At 43.2% G+C, this 22,451-nt stretch overlaps 3 protein-coding genes across 3 annotated transcripts in view; 2 read left to right on the top strand and 1 right to left on the bottom strand.

Annotated features, from left to right (window-relative positions):
- The window catches only part of frmpd1a (FERM and PDZ domain containing 1a), a 13,322-nt gene extending 8,852 nt beyond the window's left edge, over positions 1-4,470 (top strand). The window contains exons 13-15 of the mRNA XM_030788312.1: positions 1-138; positions 432-1,496; positions 1,781-4,470. The exon at positions 1-138 is cut by the window's left edge and continues 7 nt beyond it. Of these exons, the coding sequence (XP_030644172.1) occupies positions 1-138; positions 432-1,496; positions 1,781-4,470 (3,893 nt within the window). The remainder of the gene's footprint in view (positions 139-431; positions 1,497-1,780) is intronic.
- Positions 4,471-8,870: 4,400 nt separating this feature from the next.
- Positions 8,871-14,177, bottom strand: slc25a51a (solute carrier family 25 member 51a). The gene is made up of 2 exons (XM_030788320.1): positions 14,110-14,177; positions 8,871-9,852 (listed from the first exon to the last, which is right to left on the bottom strand). The coding sequence occupies exon 2, from the start codon at positions 9,762-9,764 to the stop codon at positions 8,871-8,873; it is 894 nt and encodes a 297-aa protein (XP_030644180.1). The 5' UTR covers positions 9,765-9,852; positions 14,110-14,177.
- Positions 14,178-14,824: 647 nt separating this feature from the next.
- Positions 14,825-15,442, top strand: LOC115824013 (thymosin beta-b). The gene is made up of 2 exons (XM_030788085.1): positions 14,825-14,924; positions 15,411-15,442. Exons 1-2 carry the CDS (start codon positions 14,825-14,827, stop codon positions 15,440-15,442), a joined length of 132 nt encoding a protein of 43 aa, XP_030643945.1.
- Positions 15,443-22,451: the final 7,009 nt, after the last annotated feature.

Below are 22,451 nucleotides of genomic sequence, written 5' to 3'. Positions count from 1 at the left end.
CACTGCTGTTGGAGTCTTTCGCTGCTAAAGACTTGTCCTGCCTGGTGGCTGGTTACTGCAAACTGTTTGTCAACCCACAAGTCTGTGTATTCCCTTGGATGGGTCACTCAAAGGCCCATCGGATTTCAGCAGAGGAAGGTACGCCGTCTAACTTGCCTACAGCAAATTTCACTAGCAGCTGCTTAGGTCTTAGAGCATGGATTTGCTATTCAACTCAATAATATGATTCTCACAGCCAACATTTAGTAAAGTTAGATTTACGTCTTTATACAACAGATAGTAATATTCATCATTTGTGTGTCCCAAAAAAAGGGAAGTGTATAAATGTTGATTGTTGGCTCTGTTACTGATTTTGAGTGCGTTAAGCATTTGTTGTAGAATTCAGCACCTGTGGTTTTGCGGAAAAATGAGTTGAATGTGTTTTTGTGTAGGCTATGTATCGAGATGTGCCAGTGACTCTGAAGACTCGGACACAGATATGGACGCTCTCCTTGCCCACGTAACCAATGCTGCACACAGTAATCACAAGGCAATCCAAGAGACCTCAGGAGCAAAAGATAAAAAACAGATTGAAACAGGAAAAAAAGGAGAGGAAGATGTCAGGAATGAAAGAGAGAATGGCCAAGAGACTGAGGAGAAGAAGGGCGCAGCAGAAATAGAAAGGGGGGTTGGACAAGAAGCACAGCAAGAACCTGCAAATGATGGAACGGCAGTGAAACCAGATGAAGTTGGAAATGCCGTAGAAGAGGAAGGCAAGAATGATCACGGAGAAAAAGATGAGCTACGACGTTGTGTCGTCCCGATAGAGGACACAGATTCAGATTCGTGTCGGACAGATTCTCGCTTCCTGGCCAGTTTGTCCAGCGATTCCATGGATGCACTTGAAGAAGATGATCTTTTGGCCTTTTGCTCGGCTAGCCATCCTTGTGGCCTGGCCGAAGGGGATTCCTATCAGCACAATGATGCTGTTCATCTGTCACCGTCGCCACAGCAACAGCATTGTGAAGATGTTGGTTTCCATAGCGACGCCCATTTAAGCGGTGTTCATGATGAAAGCGACCCATTCTTGACTTCAGCGGCACTTGCTCGCATGGCAATATCTTTGCCGAGCCCTCCCGCAGCTAGCGATGAAGAAGAGGATGAAGAAAGCGGAGGGAAAAGGGATGGGCCAGTGGCTGAGACTGGAGAAGACAGTTCCGGAAACACGCTTCATCCTCGGGAATTCAGAATGTTTACATTTGAAAATGACGCTCGGCTGTACTACAACATCTGCTCCAATGTTACACCTGATAGCGCTAGGAGCATCCCACGGACCCTCTCTCCATGCATCCCTCAGGAAAGAGAACAGGGAGGAGAGGAGGAAAGAGACACAGAGCCAGAACCCATCCTACAGCCACCACCAGGGTTTGGGGACAGCAGTTCAGATGATGAGTTCTTCGATGCTCAAGAAAGGCTCACATCCCCTGAGCAATTATCATCTGCTGCAATGACCAGAGGTGCATGACAGATTTTTACATATGCAAAAACTTAACTGTATGTAATATGTATTAATGTCATTGAATAGTCACTTAGGCAGACCTGTCTCATTGACTTTTCTCTTTTGCTGAGAAATCTGAGTATAAATGACACTGAAATATAAAGTCAGTTCCAGTCCGCTTTTTATTTGGCAGCAGTAATCAAAGATCAGAGTATACATGCATGTTTACTGAGATCAGGTCAGAGAGAGGACAAAAGGATTAGTTCAGGTCTGTTAACTCACAAATACTTTTCTTCTTTCCAGAAAATTCCACAGATTCAAGCAGCATGAAGCGCACACTTAGCCTTAGCGACATTGGGATCTGTGTGAGTGAACAAGCCGTGGAGGAAGAAGAGAGGGGAAGAGAGATAGAGGTAGGGAGAAAAGCGACTGAAGAGAAAGAAGGCGAACTCTCATTGTTCAGAAAGAGATCCAGAAAGCGTCGCTCCTTCATGGAAACAGATTTCACTTCGTTAGTGTCATTTCCAGGAGAAGACACAAGTGAACAACGAAACTCAATCCCAAACCACAGACTAGGACACAAAATCCATGTAGAGGGTCAAGTTCACGGCTTTGAAAACAATTCATCAGATCAGAGATCCTGTCCCACCGTCTCATGCCTGACACAGGCTGAGATTGAACCTGCGGACATGGAAACCAAACCCATAACACCATCCAAGCGCAACTGGTCTGGACCCCATCATTCCTCTGGTGCGCCTAAAAAAGGTCCGCCTTCCGCCAAAGCCAGTCAGCGGAAACAGCAGCTCATTGAAATGGAGCCAGATTCCATGGAGTTCAAACCAATCACGGATCTAATGTCTGCCGTCTCTCCAACAATTTTGGCTGTGCGATCCCGCGTTGAGCCCGATGGCACTGAAAGCTCCAATGAAGGCGAGAGCGTAAACCAGGAGGAAAGAGCTGTGGGTGAGCTGGTGGAAAGACTCATGGCCAGTCACTTGTTCTTTGCCAAATCTTTGAAGCAGGAAGATGATGGTTTTTCCCAAGGAATACCTGATGACCAAGGAATGAACCAAGCAGAAGACCCTTCCCAGGGAATCCAAGATGCTCTAAAGTGCGACTCATCCTCACAGTTGACTGAGACACCTTTTTCAAGCCTACCTTCTCTCCCAGTGCCTACCATATCCTACACGCACAGCCTGGATCCAGACAGGGAAAGCAGGGCCAATCAAGATGATTCTCAGCAACAGTCTGTGGAGCCAGCTGAGAGGATCAGAAGTCAGAGTCTGTCTGCAGCTCTCGGGAGAGGTGGCACAACTTGCAGAAGAAACGTTGGCCACTCCAGAGAACCGGACTATTTCAGTCGCACTAGCGATTCTTCTGCCCAGGAGCTACTCTCCAGTGTTTCACCCACAGAGCCTTCCAAGGTTTTCCTGCTTGCACCTTGCTCTTCCGGGCTCCTTGGTCGTCTCTCGGCTTCCACTCTTCGTGGAAAGATCCGGAGCCTTCCACTTTATTTGTCACGCTCACAGGAAACGATTGCTGCAAATGCAAATAGCCCTAACTCTAAACCAGTGAGGAGATTCTCTGAGACAAGGCAGAGGAGAAACGAGGTCGAGGTTGCTCGTGAAGCGACCGAGGACATGACTTCAGAAGCTGTGCCTGAGGTTACTGAGGTCAAAGTGGTAACTATAGTTTCTGAGGAGGTCACAGAGGTCATTGAGGAGGTCAGAGAGGTCTGCCAGCCTAGTCCACAGGCAAAGGTTGAGCAGAAATCTATGTTAGAACCTCTGGTGGAGCCCCCAAAAGCAACTGCATTACCTTTGTTACCCAACGCAGAAGTCCCCGTAAAGGTTGTCCCTTCATCTGTTGTGGTGACCACACAGAGCTTAAATGGACCGTGGGCTGGGGTGGGGTCACAGGAGGTTGGTGAGTTACAAGTTGGCAGCTGCCCCCATTTGGGCAAGACCATAAACCCTCTCAACTCTGGTTGTGGAGTGTTCACAAACTGCAACTCAAAGCCCACTGATACCCAGCCCCAGGCCTTGCCCCCCCTTTCACCACATGGGAAGCCTGATCTGAGTTGTAGTTCGGTACTGGCACTAGGTTGTGAGACAGTAATGAAAAGTGCTGAAACACCCCTGGAAGTCTGTGACTGCCAGTCCATGTATACCAACTGCTTCAGTGGAGTCCTTGACAGCAGCAGTTTTGACGATGAGCTCACGGTGTATGAATTCTCCTGCAGGATGCAACCGGGTGAGACGGGGGAGCCTATGTCCATTCCTTCCTCCTGTCTTTCCACCTCCCCTGCATCATTCTCTCCGTCCTCTGCCATTTCCTCTTTTCCTAGAGTGGTCCTGCCACCATCCTCATCAACAGAACTAAGCCCCCTCCTCTCACCCCTTGACGCACCAGATTGCTTCCTGTCCGACCCCCACGAGGACACCATTGCCACCCTGCAGAGTCGCCACTATCCTTCGCCACCAGCTGGGTTCCTTGCTCTCCAGAGAGATGTAGACACCTTACTCGCAGTCCTAGCAGGGGCAATGAAAGAGCAAGAGGGACTCCAAGGGATGCAGGAGCACCCAAGGGACACATGTGCAGCCCACTTTTCGGAGAACAAGCAAAGATTGCACGTGGAGGCGCGGGGGCTCCTGGCCGGCTGCCAGAAGGTGGTACGGGTACAACAGACGTCGGAGGAAACCCTTCAGGCACTGACCGAGAGCTTCCGTTCCCTGGTGCAGTTGACAGGAGCGTGCCTGTGCTTCTCCAGCTGCCCGCGATGCCAGGAGCGGCACACGCAAGCGCTAACGGGACTTGTGGACGTGATTCGGACTTACCGGGAGTTTGCCCGCGCGGCTGAGCGCGTGGGATGCTCCACGGAGAGGAGGAGCTGCCACGATCTCAGCATTAAGCTTCTTGCACGGCAATGCACCGCTCTTACGACCTCGGTGTTCTGCCTCACGCAGCTTTTCCGCACCCTCACTGCCCTTTGACCTCTGGCCCCCGGGACAAATAGCTGTTCGTTTGACCTCTCAGCTGTGCCACAGACTCAAGTGGACATATAGAGGAACAGAACCATGAAATACTGCCAGTGTCATGATCCTTGAATGAATCACATATCCTGTGACAACGCCAGGGAAAGGAGACAAACCTGCTTGTTATGCAGCATTTATAAATGTGTATGCCGTTGAATCTATTTATTGAATTCTGCATACATTACAAATCTATTTCCCTGTTCGACTGGGAATGCGTCGGCTGATATACAGTATTTGCCAGGAGAAGATTGATGGCCCTTTGTCGTCTGGTTCTTGGTCTCTCTCCCTCTCTCCTTAACATTTATCAGCCGATACAACCAACCAAACACAACGCATACACAAACACCTACACTGACTGACACACACAAAGCTCTGAATATACTTTGTATTGCAACTAGTGACTGATAACAAATGCTATGAGATTATTTTTCTCAGCCATTGTTCTACTCACTATTTTCAGAGAATCTCTCATATGAATGAAGACTGACTACCAAATATAAACAACAGTCTGTTAGAAAGGCCAGTAACATAATAACATACACTTTTCAAAGTCAAACCAAAGGTTGAGAGTTGTTATATCTTATTACCTGAACGCTGAGTGAGATTTTTTTTAATGCTTTTCAATTACTTGATCATTTGCACCAGTCATGCAGTTTGCCGTATTTGTGAGTGCAGCCTATTTGACTGTACCTATGGAATGACTACAGTTTCAACAGGAAACACAATATATTATGGCATAAGTTACAGAGATCTGGAGATGGACATCAGTGAAAGTCATATTAGATGATAAAGTGAGGGGGGATCTGTTTGAGCAACTGTAACACACTGTCTCCTGACAGGCATGCTTATAGCCATGTACATATATCACTGTGTATCAGAGAAAAAGGAAAGCATGTATACATGAGTGCATGAATGAATGAATGATCAGGATGACTGACTGAATGAGAAAATGAATGGATTAATCCGTTGCTTTGTAATGCAGTATTCTCACCATTAAAAGGAACTTTGAAACAACTCAGTTGTTTTAGGGTAACTAAAGTTGTTTTAGGGAGCTCTCAGTTGTTTGAGGGTAACTAACCACGCTCTCATTCTTATGTACTCCATGGAAACAGCAATAGAATCATTCTGATCATTCTAGAATCATTCTGTTGCAGTTGAAGTTAAGCAGCTTCACTCTCAAAAAGACCTTTCAAAAACTACTACTCTTTACTATGACCATGATGTTTGCATGTAGCTTGTTGTCTGACCACATTATTTTTCAAAATGATAAAAAGGAAAAAAACAAAAAAAGGTTCTTATTCTAAAATCAGCATGCTAGTTCTCTTATATCAGTGTGGCCTCTAGGTGGCAATGCGTTCCAATTTTGAGAAACAAAAACCTACCCTTTAGTAACTGCTAAGGCCAACAAGGAGGATCAGATTTTGTTTGGGCATTTTTCCAGACAGACTATATTTAAATATAGACAACAAATCAAACAGTGGTAAAGATACACCACAGAGTATGTTTTTACAAATCACCATTTCTTTTAATTCCAGAAATGTTATGCATTTTGGGGGGAGGGGGGGTGGTTTGCTTTTCTTGGTAACAGGTAGACACACCAACCACATTTAAGCAAAAAGTAGAATCACACACATTAACACTGAAATGGTTAATACACATCCATAAATAATGAAATGGTTAATAAATCCACCGAATATCAAAGCAGGATAGATCAACTTCTCAGTCGTCCATGTAAAAGGCTTCAGTGTATATGCTTCGAACACTCCATGCACACAGTACAAAGGGGGTTTAAGAGCAATACAACTTACAATGGCGCAAATATAACCAGCAAATGTGCATACTCCGTTTTCAATTTGTGATCAGTGAACTCGCAGGAAAACGCTTCTCAGTGTCGTTACAACACAGCATAAGTTTAAGGCAGGGGTGGGCAAATCCGGTCCTGGAGGGCCAGTGACCTGCTGGGTTTTTGTTTTCACCTCTTAGTTACCTGTTGATTTTCACCTTGCAAACAGGTGTGCACACTCTTCAGCCAATCACAGATTGTATTTAGTTAGCTGACAAGAAAAACAGCAGGACCATGACCCTCCAGGACTGGATTTGCCCACCCCTGGTTTAAGGCATCGGTTAATGGAGTTCTTGCACGGGTAGGGACTGCATTGTAAGCCTGTTTCTGTAGGAAGAAGAGAAAAACAGGAAAACAAGGGACCGGGTAAGAAAGGAGGGGTTGGCCGCGCCACGTTTGAAATTTTCTGACCCATCCCAGGGGTACTGTTTAAGATGGCAGACCTCCGTGGATTTAACAGAAGGCAGTGAAGACAATGCGTTTGGCTTGCTCTCGTGGTTCTAGGCCTATACAACACGTTATGCCAGGGACCATATTATAAACGCAGTGATGTTATATACAGTGTTCACCCTGTTGCGTCTCAAATGCTAAACATCGATTTTCCCCCCCCCCATCAGTGCAGTATTTTTACTGTGCGTGAAAGATTGAAACAAACAACAACAACAACAACAAAGAAAACCACTGTGCTCTGGAAAAACAAATACTAAATTTCACAACACTTAGCTCTGATCTGAACAGCAAAAATTCACATCAGTATTAAACACATACAGAAACCAGCCAGAAAGGCTTAAGCATATTTGTTATGTTAAAATAGCTGGTTACACAGTCACTGAGGTTTGTTCATGTAGCATAATATTTACCACAGTGTCACACAGCATAAATCGAATACTAATTTACAAAAAAAAAAAAAAGTATTCCACCTGTTTCCGGACTTACTAAACACTCTCTTCACGACTTTACTCGTATACAAGGTTTCATCTGCGAAAACTTCACTGAGCTTTAACACATTCATTTGTTTTTCGCAATAATCAGCTGTTGTCACATTGACGCAATTCTTCACCATCTCACAACAAGTTGGCTTTGAAGTAATTCCCTCTGACTTTACTCCTCATAACCAATATACACCATGTCTTACCCAATAAGTAAACAACTAGTAAACAAAAGCCTGTAAACCCAGAACCACAACAGAAATGGACTGTTTAAACGCTTCATTAGGTTTAAACAGTGAAACCTGTTCATTACTGACTATGTATTTCATAACCTGTTTGCCTTTAAACTCGGTGTTCATTACCGACTATGTATTTTATACAAAAAATCAATATTTAGGGGGGGGTGGGTTGGAGTGTGTGGAGGAGCCTTGTCAGCCGTGACTCATTACAACACACGCAGTCTATTATGAGGTAGAACCCTCTAGAAGGTGCCGGGGGTGAATAGTGACTGACATCAGGGTATGTTAACATTCGGTAAAGGTGTTTCTCTGAAAAACGGCCGAGAGTGTTCGACACTGGAGGCGTTCTTCTGGAAGAGTCCCTTTAGAGTCTGCAAACGCTAGAGATGTTTCTCATAGAGTCCCCTCGCATCAGTGTGAAAAACCGAAGTTTCTAGGCCTAAAATATCGTCACCGCCAGTAGCCCACAGTGTGTTACAAGTGATTACAACAGGTGAAGCAAGACTGAATAACAAGGCAAACCCGAGTGTTTTAAAATGTTTGTTCCATATTAAAAAAAAAATGTAGCTTGGCTAATTCTCTATACAGGAGTGGTACGCTTTGGTACGAGACAATTCATTCGAGTCCAACTCCGTTTCGCTGACAAGGCGTAAAAATGAACCGGTTCTAACGTATTTTATTTACTTGTGCGTTTTATATTCGTGTGAGAACGAAAATCGAAGAAAATTCCTAGATTAACCATTTAGGATGAAAAAAAAAAAAAGAAGGGTAAACTTGGCCTGAACCGTGTGCGGCTCACAAAGGCTTCCATCTGTATTCATGCAAAGCTGTCATGGGAGAGTAAAAGGTACTGTGTAAACATGCTTCAGTCTGACTGTCGTGGAAAATTACTGGATCGGGGTTACGGCTGGCCGCTGTGGAGAGGAGCAGCTGGCAAGCTCAGTCCTCGACTGATGAAAAGCGGTTGTTCCAGCATGTCCTCTTTAACACAGTCTCACAGACTGAGAAGGCTGATAAAAAAAAGGGTGTGTTGAATGGCTGTAAGAGGAGACTATAAGGTGGACAATAACAACGACATACCGGTTAGCTGTCAAGGGACACGCTCTGGATTTCTGAAAACTGTGATATTCAAGCAACATAACAGGAGTGGCATAGAAAGGGTGAAGAGAGAGAGAGACACACACACACACACGCACGCACAAATCCACACATGATAATAAAAGCCATGGAGTTTCTTAAAAACAAAATAAATCTCATTGGCCTCTTTTTTTCCCCCCTCCCCTTTTCTCCACTTCTTCCTCTCTGGTTAGAAGGTCACGCAGAGGAAAAGGTGAGTCAACGGCCTAATCACAGGGTTTTCAGCAGAAGTTCATACGTGGCATTGATGATTCCCCAGGACAATACAGACCGCTGATAGTTCAGGTGCACACCCCTAAAGAGGCGTGTCACTTTTCCCTCCCTCTCCTGCAGTATGGTCAACAGTATCGCCCTGGACGACAGAAATTCGCCTCCAATCTGCGCCTGGGCGCGCGACTTCACCACGTTGAGCGGGTAGAACACCACTCCTAAGACGGCGCCCAGGACCCCGCCGCAGATAAAATCGTTCACCAGATGCCCCGCCTCCGACTCCGCCTCCGGAAGGAGCTCTTTGATTGGCCCTCGCAGGCCGAAGAAGAGGGCGTTGCTGGGGCCGTTCCGGAGCAGGATGGGGACCAGGCCTCGGTAGCACTCCCTCACGCCGTAGTCGCTCAGAAGTTTCCGGAAGCAGTGGGACGTGTTCTGGAAGCGGGCGTGGTGCCGCGGGTCCTGGAGGAGGGTCTGGACCCGCTCGAACGGCGTGAGGACGGCTTCGGCCGTCCCGGCCAGCACCGCGGCCAGGCTGCGGGTCAGGAGGTCGGGGGCGGCGGTTGCCGCGGCGATGTGGCGCGGAAGCAGCCTGGAGAAGTCTTCGTACAGGCCGAACATCAGGGCCACCGTGCTGGTCTTCTGGAGCATCGGCGGCAAGAGCCCCCGGTATAGAGTCCGTAACCCGTCTTTCCGGAGCTGACGCACCGCCTCGGCAGCGCTGACCCCGAACAGCTGCTGGCGGAACAGAGCCTTGTGGATGGGAAACGTCACGGCGATGTTGGTGAACGCCGCCACCGAGCCGCACAGGTAATGCTTCTGCTGCTCGAGCGATCTCTCCGCCTCGGCCCTGACGTCACCTGTCAGATCCGGCGTCTGAGGATCCACGGCGACCATGGTTCGTGTGAAGACCCCGTCACGTAGAAACAGAGGACGGCGACCATGACATCATCCGCGAATGTCCTCTGCAACCCTTGACTTCATCCTATGGAAGAGAAAAAACAAAACAATATAGCATTAATATGTACTTCTTTGGTACTGCTATATTTTTCCTGAAGACAATGTACTGGGACACCTGATAGAAGAAATTACCGTCTCAGTGGTTTCTGGAGAGGGGGCCAGATTAATAACATCCCGCTGTTAGAGTTTATATAATTCTCTTAAATGACAGCTACGCATTCATCTAAATATTACACACCTCTCTTAAAAGGATATCACAGCTCTCACACAGAAACTGAAGCAAACGTCTTTTCTGTGTGTGATAGCTAGACTTTGAGGAGCAGTAATGTACATTTATGAACATCAGTTTCACCGGCCCACAAGTGCGTGAAACACAAACAATTATAAGACGAGCTAAATATAATGACTGTAAAAACAAAACGAAAAAACAAAAACAAAACTAAAAAAAAAGACAAAAGTGGAAAATCCACTCAAGTTTTTTTTTTTTTTAATCTGTGTTCTAGTTTGTGGATGGTTCCAAGACAGTGAAGAAGAAAATGGGTGTTAAATTATGATACGTGACTGTGTAGGTATAAGAACCAGATCCTGTTCTTCAGCTATACCAAATAACAACCTGACCTCTGAATGAGGATTTTATTTGAAATTTACACTGATGAGCCAAAACATTATGACCACCTGCCTAATATGCTGTTGGTCCTCCGTGTGCCGCCAAAACAGTGCCCGACCTGCCGAGGCTTGGACTCTACAAGACCCCTCCTGCAGTACCTGGCACCAAAGCATTAGCAGCAGATCCTTCAAGTCCTTGTTATGGCAATGGTATTCCCTGATGGCAGTGTCCTCTTTCAGCAGGATAATGCACCCTGCCACACTGCACACATTGTTCGGGAAATGGTTTGAGGAACATGATGAAGTGTTCAAGGTGTTGCCCTGGCCACCATACTCTCCAGATCTCAGTGGGATTGAGCATCTACGGGATGCCCTGGACCGACAAGTCTGATCCACGGTGGCTCCACCTCGCAGCTTACAGGACTTGAAGGATCTGCTGCTGACGGTTTGGTGCCAGATACCACAGGACACCTTCAGGGGTCTTGTAGAATCCATGCCTCGGCGGGTCGGCGCTGTTATGGCGACACACGGAGGACCAACAGCATGTTAGGCAAGTGGTCATGATGTCTGGGTTCATCCGTGCATAGCACACGTAACACGTGACATGATAACATGTAACACGTAACATGAACCCTTCCACTGATCACCACTTAAACGTCCATCATTTTTCTGCGTGTAGGTTCTCGAGATGTAAGGGACACTTCTAACACGTAGATCATTTTTCTCTCCGAGTTTTTCGAGATGGAATTCACTTGGCAAAGTAAAACCATCGCGTGCACAAACGAAAAAAAAAAAAGGAGAAAAAGGAAAAAAAAAATCACAAAGCAAAACAGAGCGGACATCCAAATGGCCCGTCACAGTAAGAGCCAGTCAGTTCTGATGGGTAAAGCAAACGGCGGTTTGAAACAGGCTGTGACCGAAGCATCGATATCACACCACGCTCGACTCCACTTACCCACAACCTCTCCTAAAACACAGAAGACAGACTGACCGAAGACAGTTAAAGATAAACAGATAACTATGAGTGAATGGAGAGACAGGTAAAGTACACATAGACGCATCATATATATATATATATAAGTGCCCATGGAAACAGACACACAGAGTAAGTATACAGGTATAAAGCTGTGTAGGCTACAGGTATAGGAATAGGGGTTTGCTATCCGTTCCTCAGGACATAAAAGCAGGTATATTCGATTTCAGAACAGAACAGTGGTAACACACATGATTCCACTGACCAACTAATCAACAAGAGCCCTTACATAAACAAATTAGCTGTGATAATGAAGGGTTACAGAGATTCAGGACATTCACGGGGACATACAGACTTGCAATCTTACATACGTGTTCGAACTCAAACAGGTCTAACGTTAAATCCTGACAGAGGGATAAAAACATACACAGCTCTCATGAGCACGAGCACGCGCACACACACACACACACACACACAGGAGCACACACTCTTACATACACATGCTCTTACACACACACACACACACACACACACACACACACACACACACACACACACACACACACAGGAGCACACACTCTTACATACACATGCTCTTACACACACACACACACACACACACACACACACACACACAACCACGCCACAAAGGTGTATTCTGCCGTTCCCCACCATGCTTTTAACTGTTAAAGCATAAATCAGAGACCTTCATGGGAGTACCAGCCTGTCGGTATTTCTGTCGCAAAGCAACTGGTGGGAACGTGAGAGGTCAAACGAGGCCTCGCTGTGGCCCCCCCCCCCCTTTCAAGACACAGCGATAAACTACAAAAAAAAAAAAAAAAAAAAAATGAAGTGCTGAGTCATACTTATCTTGCATTTCTAATATTTCTGAGGGAAATAGCATATTCCCAGGGTATTTATGTAGGGTTTTTTGTTTTTTTTTAAACTCTCTCTGCAGGGGTTTTGAAACACGATGTGTTCTTCATATCCAAAAAGCATAATCATATTTCGCCTGATCTGAAATGGAAACGTACTGGAACTGGGGCGTGTGATCGGCTACTCCAGAGAAAAGGGTCAGTTTTAACTAAATCTTAAACAAACAGTGGAGAGTCTGTTGTTCCGGCATGTTCTGTTCGAGAGACACACCTGCACTGAAACATTCGACAATTTGACGCATGCACATGCAATCCTCTTTTTGGGTTTAAAAAAAAAGAAAGAAAGAAAGAAAGAAAGAAAGAAAGACAGGAAGAAAGAAAAGAAAATCACACCCCAACATCCCTGACGTGTGGTTAAGGGTTAATTTACTACAGTAAAACTTATGAACCCCCAAAATGAACTTGGGAGTGAATGCAACTGAGGATTCTTAGCCCTTGTTCTTTGAATACAATACTGATAAGGCAATCAGACTCAACACAATATTCCCTTTTGTGACACTTTGTACAACACAAACCTGTACAATCGCAGGAAGAACCATCAAGTGTGTCCATAAAACTAGTCTATATATGGCTGCCTGAAGTCAGTTTACTTCCCCAAGAACATTAACGGTTGTTCTCCCTTTTCAATTTCATTCTTTTGGGGGGAAATACAAATACATTGAAAAAATAAAAATAAAAACAGTTGCAGGACTAAGTGGCACAACCACATCTGCAACAATATTTTTCACTGTCTTATTTTTAGCAGAACTGTCTTCCAACAGAGTTTGTTCACGCCCTGGTATGACCCACTTCTTTGAAGACGGGCTCCGTTTTCCCGTCTGATTGGAATCAGGTGTGTTTACATCAGCCTGGAGCAAAAACGTGTGAACTCAATGCGGTATCAACGTTTCAAGCACATCCAATTGACATAACTAATTCATGGTGCCAAACAGCGTTGTTTCTGCTTGGCTGGGGAGTGCACACGCCTCATTCCAAAACAGAAAACAAGTTGTCGCAAGACATGCAGAACTAAAACTCTCTCAGCTAAAAGCACGGGTGATAGTGTCATTAAATGAGGCGAAATAGCAAACCCTCTGGTCTCTTATGAAATGTTACCATGATACGCGCCTCGTCTGTTCCCTGGGCACACAGTAACGGAACAAATGGGCGTTCTAAGACTCAGCAGGGCGAAGCCACCGCCTTAGGAACTGAAGCTTTCAGTACACCATCCTTTCGCTTCGCCTGTAACATCGCTGTTCTCTCCTTCAGTTTATCCTTGGCATCAATTACTAAACCATAAACCATCTACTACTGATTCTACCACTGCCCAAAGCTTGATTCACCAAAAGCCGTTGTGTTTTCAAGCGAACATATAAAGTCCTACCTACTTTGACATAATATAGAGAACAATCAGTCCTGTCAAACTATTTGGTTAAAACACCCGCCTCCAATCTTCTACTGTCGTGCCACAAAACAGCTGTTTCCCCTTGCATTGTTTTTGCATCTAGCCATATACCATCACGCAAAAGTTTCAGAGATTTAAAGAGGACAGCTCAGCGAATCGCTATTTTACTGGTGTCGGTGAAACATCTGGGAGACAAGCTAAGATAATGATACAAGCAAAACTCTTTTGTGATGCTGGCAGAGCAAGATTGCACACTCATTTTAAGGCAATGCTGGTCCAGCAATAGCAAGTCACAACTAGACATGAAATGTTATTTAGACAGTGCCACCGACAACTTTATTACGTGGCCAGTTAAAACGTTTACTCGTTGAAATTCGTCTTTACCCTGTTGCAGCAGTAATCCTTAGGTCATTCTATGTTAGAATTTCTTGACCTGTAGAGTCCTCGCATCTGGAAAGACACTGCATTTACTTCCGTCGCAGAGCTCAGGACCCAATCGTTTTTACGCTTTTCTCGTATTCTGATTGGCTGAGCGGAGACGCTTCTTTGATGACGTTCAGGCGTTAGAAAATTTCAACTGGGCCACTCTTGAATTGCGTTTTACCCCTTTGAACTAAAGGATAAACAACAACAAAAGAAATATCGAAATCTGGCAAACGAACTCAGACTTTCCACATTTAGAATTTAATTTCATGAGATTGTACCACACTTTAGACACATGTGTCAGTTAAAAACTGAATAGAGCCTACCGATAAGTTGCCTATTGATAATAAGATGCACCTGTGTCGTTGGTACAATTAATTTCATTGGTAGACCCGAACAAATCGCTACTATAGACATAAATTGTTTTAATGGTGTTGAATTTGCTTTGTAACTATAAATACTTAATAGTTCCCCCGTTTTTCTCTCTCACTGACTCCATTCAGTAACTTATTCTGTGCAGTTAGGGCTGTAGGAGGGCAAGTATTGATTGCTGTTTGGCCCAGTTAAGATTTTATTAAAGTCGCTTCTTTGGCTTGAAATATGACCATTTGTTTCTGGGAACATGGTTTTTGTGATGATTTGTTTTATTCTCTTTTCAGGACTAGGTCATTCTACAATGGCAGACAAACCAGACATCAGTGAGATTTCCCATTTTGACAAAAGCAAACTGAAGAAGACTGAAACTCAGGAGAAGAACACCCTTCCAACTAAAGAAAGTGAGTGATGTTGAATTGTTTTAAGGCCTCTTGCAGCAGCTGTATCCATTGTTCTCTAGCTGTACACAGCTCAGTTTAGGGTCAAATCTGTATAGAGGTGTTGTGCATGGGAGAATAAGAACATTTTATTAATCCCCAAGTGGGGAAATATGGGTGTTAATAGCAGCGGAAAGGAAGAAAGACTGGTGAAATGTAGAATAAATTGTGGTGGTGGTGGTGAGCAGTATTTTGAGCACAAACTGTACATGTAGTGAAAAAGAGCTGTGATGGTTCTCAAACAAAAGATGGTGCACTAACCATTTGTGCCCAGCTTAAAACTGTTCATGTGCAGAGTATATTGTAAGCAAACTATAGAATTTGCTTAGTGTTTTGTAGTCAACCTACACCATTTCATTTTATGCCTCTCCATTCGTGTGTGTGTATATTTAAAAAAAAAAAACAAAAAAAAAACTGGCTCTTGCTGAAGTTCTCGCTTTTGCTCTGTAGCTATTGAACAGGAGAAGCAAGGAGATGCCTAATCGATGGCTTGACCGACTTCATCCTGTTGGCCTAGACTGCAAATAAACATCTTTTTTGGAGTGTTTTTGTTAAGGCTTCCTCAGAACTTGGTTTCATGTCTCTTGCATAAAAGGTTAACTTGTCTTTCAATCTGTGGTGAAATAAAATGCAAATGCTTTTGCAGTGACTTTTTGTCTACTTGCCATTTGGAATCAAGTCAAACATACCTTATGGATCTGACGGTTTTGCATTAAGATTTCTGGACACAGATTAAGTTTAGCTGAGGACTAGATCTCACAGCAATGGATAATCTGTTTTGAAAAGCCTTTTATTCCCCCATGAAGTTTTGACTTTTCAGCTTGTCTCTTCCAGAAAAGATAGCGATACAATGAGTGTATTTGAAAATAAATCCCTATGGGATATGTAGTCCACCAGTGTAAGAGTTCAGCAGGAATACTGCCTTTAAAACATACGTGATACAAATATCATTCCTGCATGCATATTCATATAAACCAAAATGTGGGATACATCACAAGTGTTTTGAAATGATTTTTGGCATTTTTCATGTACAGGGTCAAAAAGTTATGACCTTTTCTATTACAGGTGACAATATAGGAACAGTGAGCTACACTGAGCTGTGTACAAAGGAGAAATATAGCCTGTTCCTGGGGCAAGTTTATATCGCCAAACCTTATAGCAGTGTTGAGAAAAACAGATGTATGTCTTACTCCTGTCTCAACGAAAAATAGACAGAATAGAAGAGCAACATTTAGGCGTTGCATTTTACGCAAAAAGCGGTTAAAAAATACTACATATACTACACCCTCCGTATTCACCCAATTTTGCTCTGTGTGATTTTTTTTTTTTTTTTCTGCTCCCAAGAATCAAAAGCTGAAAGGAAAGTGATTTGATAACATTCAAGAATGGGAAGGAAATGGGAAGGTAACACTTATTAGGCCCGATCCACATTTTGATCCGATCACAAGTGGACAGCTCTAAGTACGTCCGTTCACACCTGGCTGTAAAATCCCTGTCTCGAGTGAGCACTTGAGATCGGATCTCACTTCCCTGCTCTATATGCAAATAAACACGTAAATCATTTCCAACACGTTACCCCGTTCATTGAATTTCACTTTTGCTTTTTTGACTGGAGATAGTGCTTATGGCATGTGAGATGAAGAGATCAAAGCAATATCCATTTTGCCTGTTGTCGCACCTTAATATGACGCCATTGGCGAGTGAATGTATACATACGCAAATGTGTATGTACTTCCGCGTAAGCAGAGGACGTCAGTTGAATAGGCGGTCGTTCAGTGTGGTCGAGTTCGCATTCGCGTTTATACTGCTGTAAGAATGTGGTCATATGCGGTCCAGACCACCTCCGAATGTGGTCTGAGTGATCGGATCTCCATGCGACCTCAATGCGCATTGGATGCGTTTACACCTGCACTTTGAGCTGTCCACTTGTGATCGGATCACCAAAATCGAATCTTAATGCAAGGTGTAAACAGGGCCATAAAGCCCAATTTATACTTCTGTGTCGAATCTACACCGCATGCCCTACACCATAAGTCACAGAACAGTTGAGGACTTCCAGCATTGCTTCTGAACATGGGAGACAAGTTTGGACATTTGGACAAATAGTCATCAGGGGGAGATTATTTTGAGATCATTTTGCCACATAAAAATAATATAAGTACTCTTTGAAATAAATCCTGAGTCTTAGAACTTAGAATTGCTTACTGTTTGTAATTCTAAGCCCACAGAGTTAAGTTTTCCCCCCAACAGGTAAATCTACCCCGATTTTTCATGCCTTTCATGAACATAGCTTTTTTTATATATATATATATTTATATATAAAATGGACTCTTTGCTGAAGTTCTCACTTTGCTCTATAGCTATTGAACAGTAGAAGCAAGGAGATGCCTAGTCAACGGCTTGAGTGACTTCATCCTGTTTGGCCTAAACAGCAAATAAACATCTTTGGAATGTTTTGTTAAGGCTTCCTCAGAACTTGGTTTCACGTCTCTTGCATAAAAGATTAATTAACTTGTCTTTCAATCTGTGGTGAAATAAAATGCAAATGCTTTTGCAGTGACTTTTTGTCTACTTGCCATTTGGAATCAAGTCAAACATACCTTATGGATCGGACGGTTTTGAAATGATCTAAACGATGAGCAGGGTTTGGGCAGAGTTTGGAATGTCGACATTCACAGCCAAATTTCGTTTCAGTGGTTGAGTTTAATGATTTGCCGTCTAACACAGAATTGTAACAATGGAACGAAGCACTGGGCACTTGTCTCTAAGCTGTCAACCTGTTCTGAGGTCAGGATTATGGCCTCCAAACCTAGTAAAGGTATAGATTTTAATGCACTGAAGGAAGGCTTTTGGACAAATTGTTTTGCACTAAGATTTCTGGACACAGATTAAGTTTAGCTGAGGACTAGATCTCACAGCAATGGATAATCTGTCTTGAAAAGCCTTTTATTCCCCCATGAAGTTTTGACTTTTCAGCTTGTCTCTTCCAGAAAACTAGGACTTGATTTTTTGACAGGACGAGGCGTTTCTGACAAGAGATTCATTCATTCATTATCTAAACCGCTTATCCTGATTAGGGTCACGGGGGTGCTGGAGCCTATCCCAGCGCACATAGGGCGAAAGGCGGGGAAACACCCTGGACAGGTCGCCAGTCCATCGCAGGGCAGACACACAGACGAACACACTCACACACACATTCATACCTAAGGGCAATTTAGTGTCTCCAATTCACCTAACCTGCATGTCTTTGGACTGTGGGAGGAAACCGGAGCTCCCGGAGGAAACCCACGCAGACACGGGGAGAACATGCAAACTCCACACACGCCCCTGACAAGAGATGTCCGAGAGAAATTCGGTGATCACTGATCGCAGTTTCGGAACATTAAGCCACGTGAAGCTTTCTCATTTAAACGTGGTTGTTTTTAATCGGCGGGAGGCATCAATGTACTTTCAGTGCCTAATCTGTCGGAAATTAAAAAAAGAAAAAGAACTTTGAGCTGTCCACTTGCGATCGGATCACCGAAATCGAATCTTAATGCAAGGTGTAAACAGGGCCATAAAGCCCAATTTATACATCTGCGTGGAATCTACACCGTAGCCTACGCTGTTGCCTGACACGCACCTCCCTAGAAATATAACTAAGTGTCGCTGCGACTTGTCGAAGAAGACCACAACAACTGTGATTGGCCCGCTTGGTAGGATCACCCTCCTGCTCAATCGGTTCAATGGTCGTTCACACCGTCTTCTCCGATGTCTTCTCTCTTTTCTGTGTTGCAGCAATTTCAGTAAAAGTAACTGTTGTTGAACATTTATTAGCTCCAGCTTCAACATGATCCACTCAATTTCAGTCGCGATTGAAAATTTTCGGCAAAATGGCAAACTGAACGCTCGTTATTTTGAGAGCTCCGTTTGTTGCGGCTCAAAGTTTAGAAACTAGTCCTTTTGAACGGAAAACTTGTTTTACAGATACTGCTGTGCAAGGACTGAATTCCGACTTTTTATTTAACATTACTCCATCATTTGTGGCGCACGAGGAAATCAACTAAGTGGCACAGAAATCCCACCGCAAACTAGCGTTTTGAGGGTTATATTACAGAACGACGTAGACACACCAACGCAGAAGTATAAATGCTCACAACGGGTAGGCCATTCGCGTAGGGTCCACGTAGAGCCTACGCAGAAGTACAAATCAGTCTATTGAATAGGAGAAGCAAGGAGATGCCTATAGACTATAGTCAACGCCTTGAGTGACTTCATCCTGTTTGGCCTAGACTGTTAATTAATATCTTTGGAATGTTTTGTTAAGGCTTTCTCAGAACTTGGTTCATTGTCTCTTGCACAACATATTAATTAACTTGTCCTTCAATCTGTGGTGAAATAAAATGCAAATTCCTTTGCATTGATTTAACTCGTTTGTCTACTTGCCATTTGGAATCAAGTCACAAACATACCTTAATGGTTTAAAAGTATATCCTGGTGTGACCTAAACTATGAGCAGGGTTTGGGCAGAGTTTCAAATGTCGACATTCACAGCCAAATTTCATTTCAGTGGTTGAGTTTAACGATCTACTGTCTAACACAGAATTGTCACAATGGAACGAAGTACTGGGCACTTGTCTCTAAGATGTGGGCCAACCATTTTTTTTTTAATCTCTACATCTACTTGAAGATGGTCTCCTAGGGCCTGTATCAAGCATGGTTTCCTGACAAATCTGTGTCTTCCCTGCAATTCCAGTGACCTGCTACTGTTCTGAGGTCAGGATTATGGCCTCCAAATCCAATAAAGGTACAGATTTAAGCACTGAAGGAAGGCTTTTGGACAAATTACTTTACACTGAGATTTCTGGACACAGATTAAGTTTAGTTGAGGACTAGATCCCACAGCAATGGTTAATCTGTCTTGAAAAGCCTTTTATCCCTCAACCAGTTTTGATCTCTGTCTATAAAAACGCCCCTAGAAGGTTTGAAAGCTGGAGTTTTGATTGTTTTCAGCTTCTCTCTTCCAGAAAAGGTAACAATACAAAGAAATACATTGAGTTTATTTGGAAAATAAAGTTTTATTCTACTCCACTGCAACAGATCCCTATGGGATATGTAGTCCACCAGTGTAAGAGTTCAGTAGGAATACTGCCTTTAAAACATACGTGATACAAATATCATTCCTACATGCATATTCATATAAACCAAAAGGTAGGATACATCACAAGTGTTTGAAATTATTTTTAGTATTTTTCATGTACAGGGTCTGATCAAAAAGTTATGACCTTTTCTATTACAGGTGAGAATATGGGAACAGTGAGCTACACTGAGCTGTGTACAAAGGATAAATATAGACCTGCCCCACGAACAGGCTATATCGCCATACCTTAAAAAAACGTTAAAAAAAGTTAAAAAAACCAAAAGAACATTCTTGTGATACCACACCCTCTGTATTCACCCAGTTTTGCTCCATGTGATTTATTTTGTTTTGTTGGGGTTTTTTTTTCTGTTCCCAAAAATCAAAAGCTGAAAGGAGAGCGATTTGATGACGTTCCAACCACCAGCCATAATAGGAAGATAAAGCTTAGTCACAGAACAGCTGAAGACCTCCAGCATTGCTTCTGAACATGGGAGACAAGTTTGGACATTTGGACGAATAGTCATCAGGGGGAGATTATTTTGAGATTAATTTGCCACATAATTATAATAATATAAGTACATTATTCAAACCAGTAGGAGAAAGACATTACTGTATCATATGTATATATATTTAAAAAAAAAAAATCGGATGGGATTAAATTTGATTTCTGGAACTCCATCCACTATTCAAATGAAATTTTCACACTCTGCGCCTCACTGGTATAACCTATTAACCTATTTCACTCACTGGTAAGTATAATGATGGTTCTTGAACACCTCAGACAACCCCCCACCCCTGCACCACCCAAAAGAAAGGAAAAAAAAGAAAATACATTCTGTTTAAACTGGATCCTCCAAACAGAGTGCAGTGCATTTGACTTGATTTGCAGACAAGTATATTGACATATAGATGAATCTACCATGATGTAAAAAGCACACCCTGTACATTTAGCATATAATTCAAAACAGTACTGCTAAAAAGTTATTAAAAAAAAACAAAAACAACAAGCTTTTCTTGAGGTTCATTGCGTGCCATATTCCATTACTGCTAACTGCAGCATGGATGTTCACAAATGAGGTCTTAAGAGAGTGCAATATGCACGTCTGTAAAGTCAAGCACTTCTCTGGAATCAACAGTATCTCAGAAAGGTCATTAGAGTATCGCTTTAAAAGAGTTCAATGTTAAATCATCCCTACAAGCTAGATATATACACACATCCATAAATATATTTGATTATGTCACTTTGAGTTACCTATGAAAAAAAAAATAAGAAGAAAATGAAAATATTTGTTTTTTCATGAACGATATATAAACAAAATGCCACTTTATACCCTGACAAGCATGAGACAGATTGTGTGTGTGTGTGTGTGTGTGTGTGTGTGTTTGCGCGCGCGTTTGTGTGGTGCATGTGCGTGTTTGTGTGGTGCATGTGCATGTATTGGTTTTTACAGTTTTGCATACGCACTCTGCCAGCCAATCAGAACAGCTTCACAGAAAACTTAAACAAGGCAATGTAACAACGATCCTCTTTGCAAACGACACTTCTGTACATGAAAATATATAAACTACAGTACGCTGTAAAAAAAAAAAGAGAGAGAGAGAGAAAGAAAAGAAAAGAGTAACAATTCTACGTAATTATGGTTTTGTCTTTTTTAGCTGGTCTGTACTGACTTCATGAGCTGAAGTTTCTCTCTTTCATTATGACAGGTATGGACAGAAAGCAAGCTCTGTTAAAGGCACTTCCTGTTCATTTACTTGACTGTTGACAAATGACATGAAAATGAAGAGAGAAAGGTTATAGAGACCTATGGGAAATAATGACTAAAATTCACTATTGAGAATTGTACTGATTCCATTTATCTGTGCGTACACTTTCAAGTCTCTTTATGATTGTCGATGCACTTGGGTTTTCCAGAAGCTTCTGCTATGACTGAAATGCAGCGACAGCAGAAACCATTACATGCGTGTGTGTATGTATGTGCCTGCCCAAATACTCACATAAAGAGCACACACTGACAAAACAGAGAGGTACAGACATGTGAAAAACAATATCATATTACCCTTGAATAATCCCTGTTCATGAAAGACTGGATTAGAAAATTAAAAAAAAGGAAGGGAGAGAAAATAAGTCACTCTGTCCAGCACAGGAAAGATAGGCAAGGATAACGTAACATTCTCTCTCTTCTTTGTCTCTTCAGTCCTTCCCTAATCCTTTAACTTCACGTTCAAACGACCCCTCTCATCCAAACAGCACAAGTTCAGTAAAAAAAAAAAAAACAAAAAAAAAAATGGAGTGAACAAAATAAACATTTTTGCAAGACAGCCTTTTTTTTTATGGCATTATGGTTTCACTTGTTCCACAAAATGGTCGC

Source organism: Chanos chanos, chromosome 11 (genome assembly GCF_902362185.1).
Source record: "Chanos chanos chromosome 11, fChaCha1.1, whole genome shotgun sequence".
Classification (NCBI taxonomy): domain Eukaryota; kingdom Metazoa; phylum Chordata; class Actinopteri; order Gonorynchiformes; family Chanidae; genus Chanos; species Chanos chanos.
The sequence above is the reverse complement of the archived record's forward strand: the minus strand, read 5'-3'. Positions and strand labels throughout refer to the sequence as shown.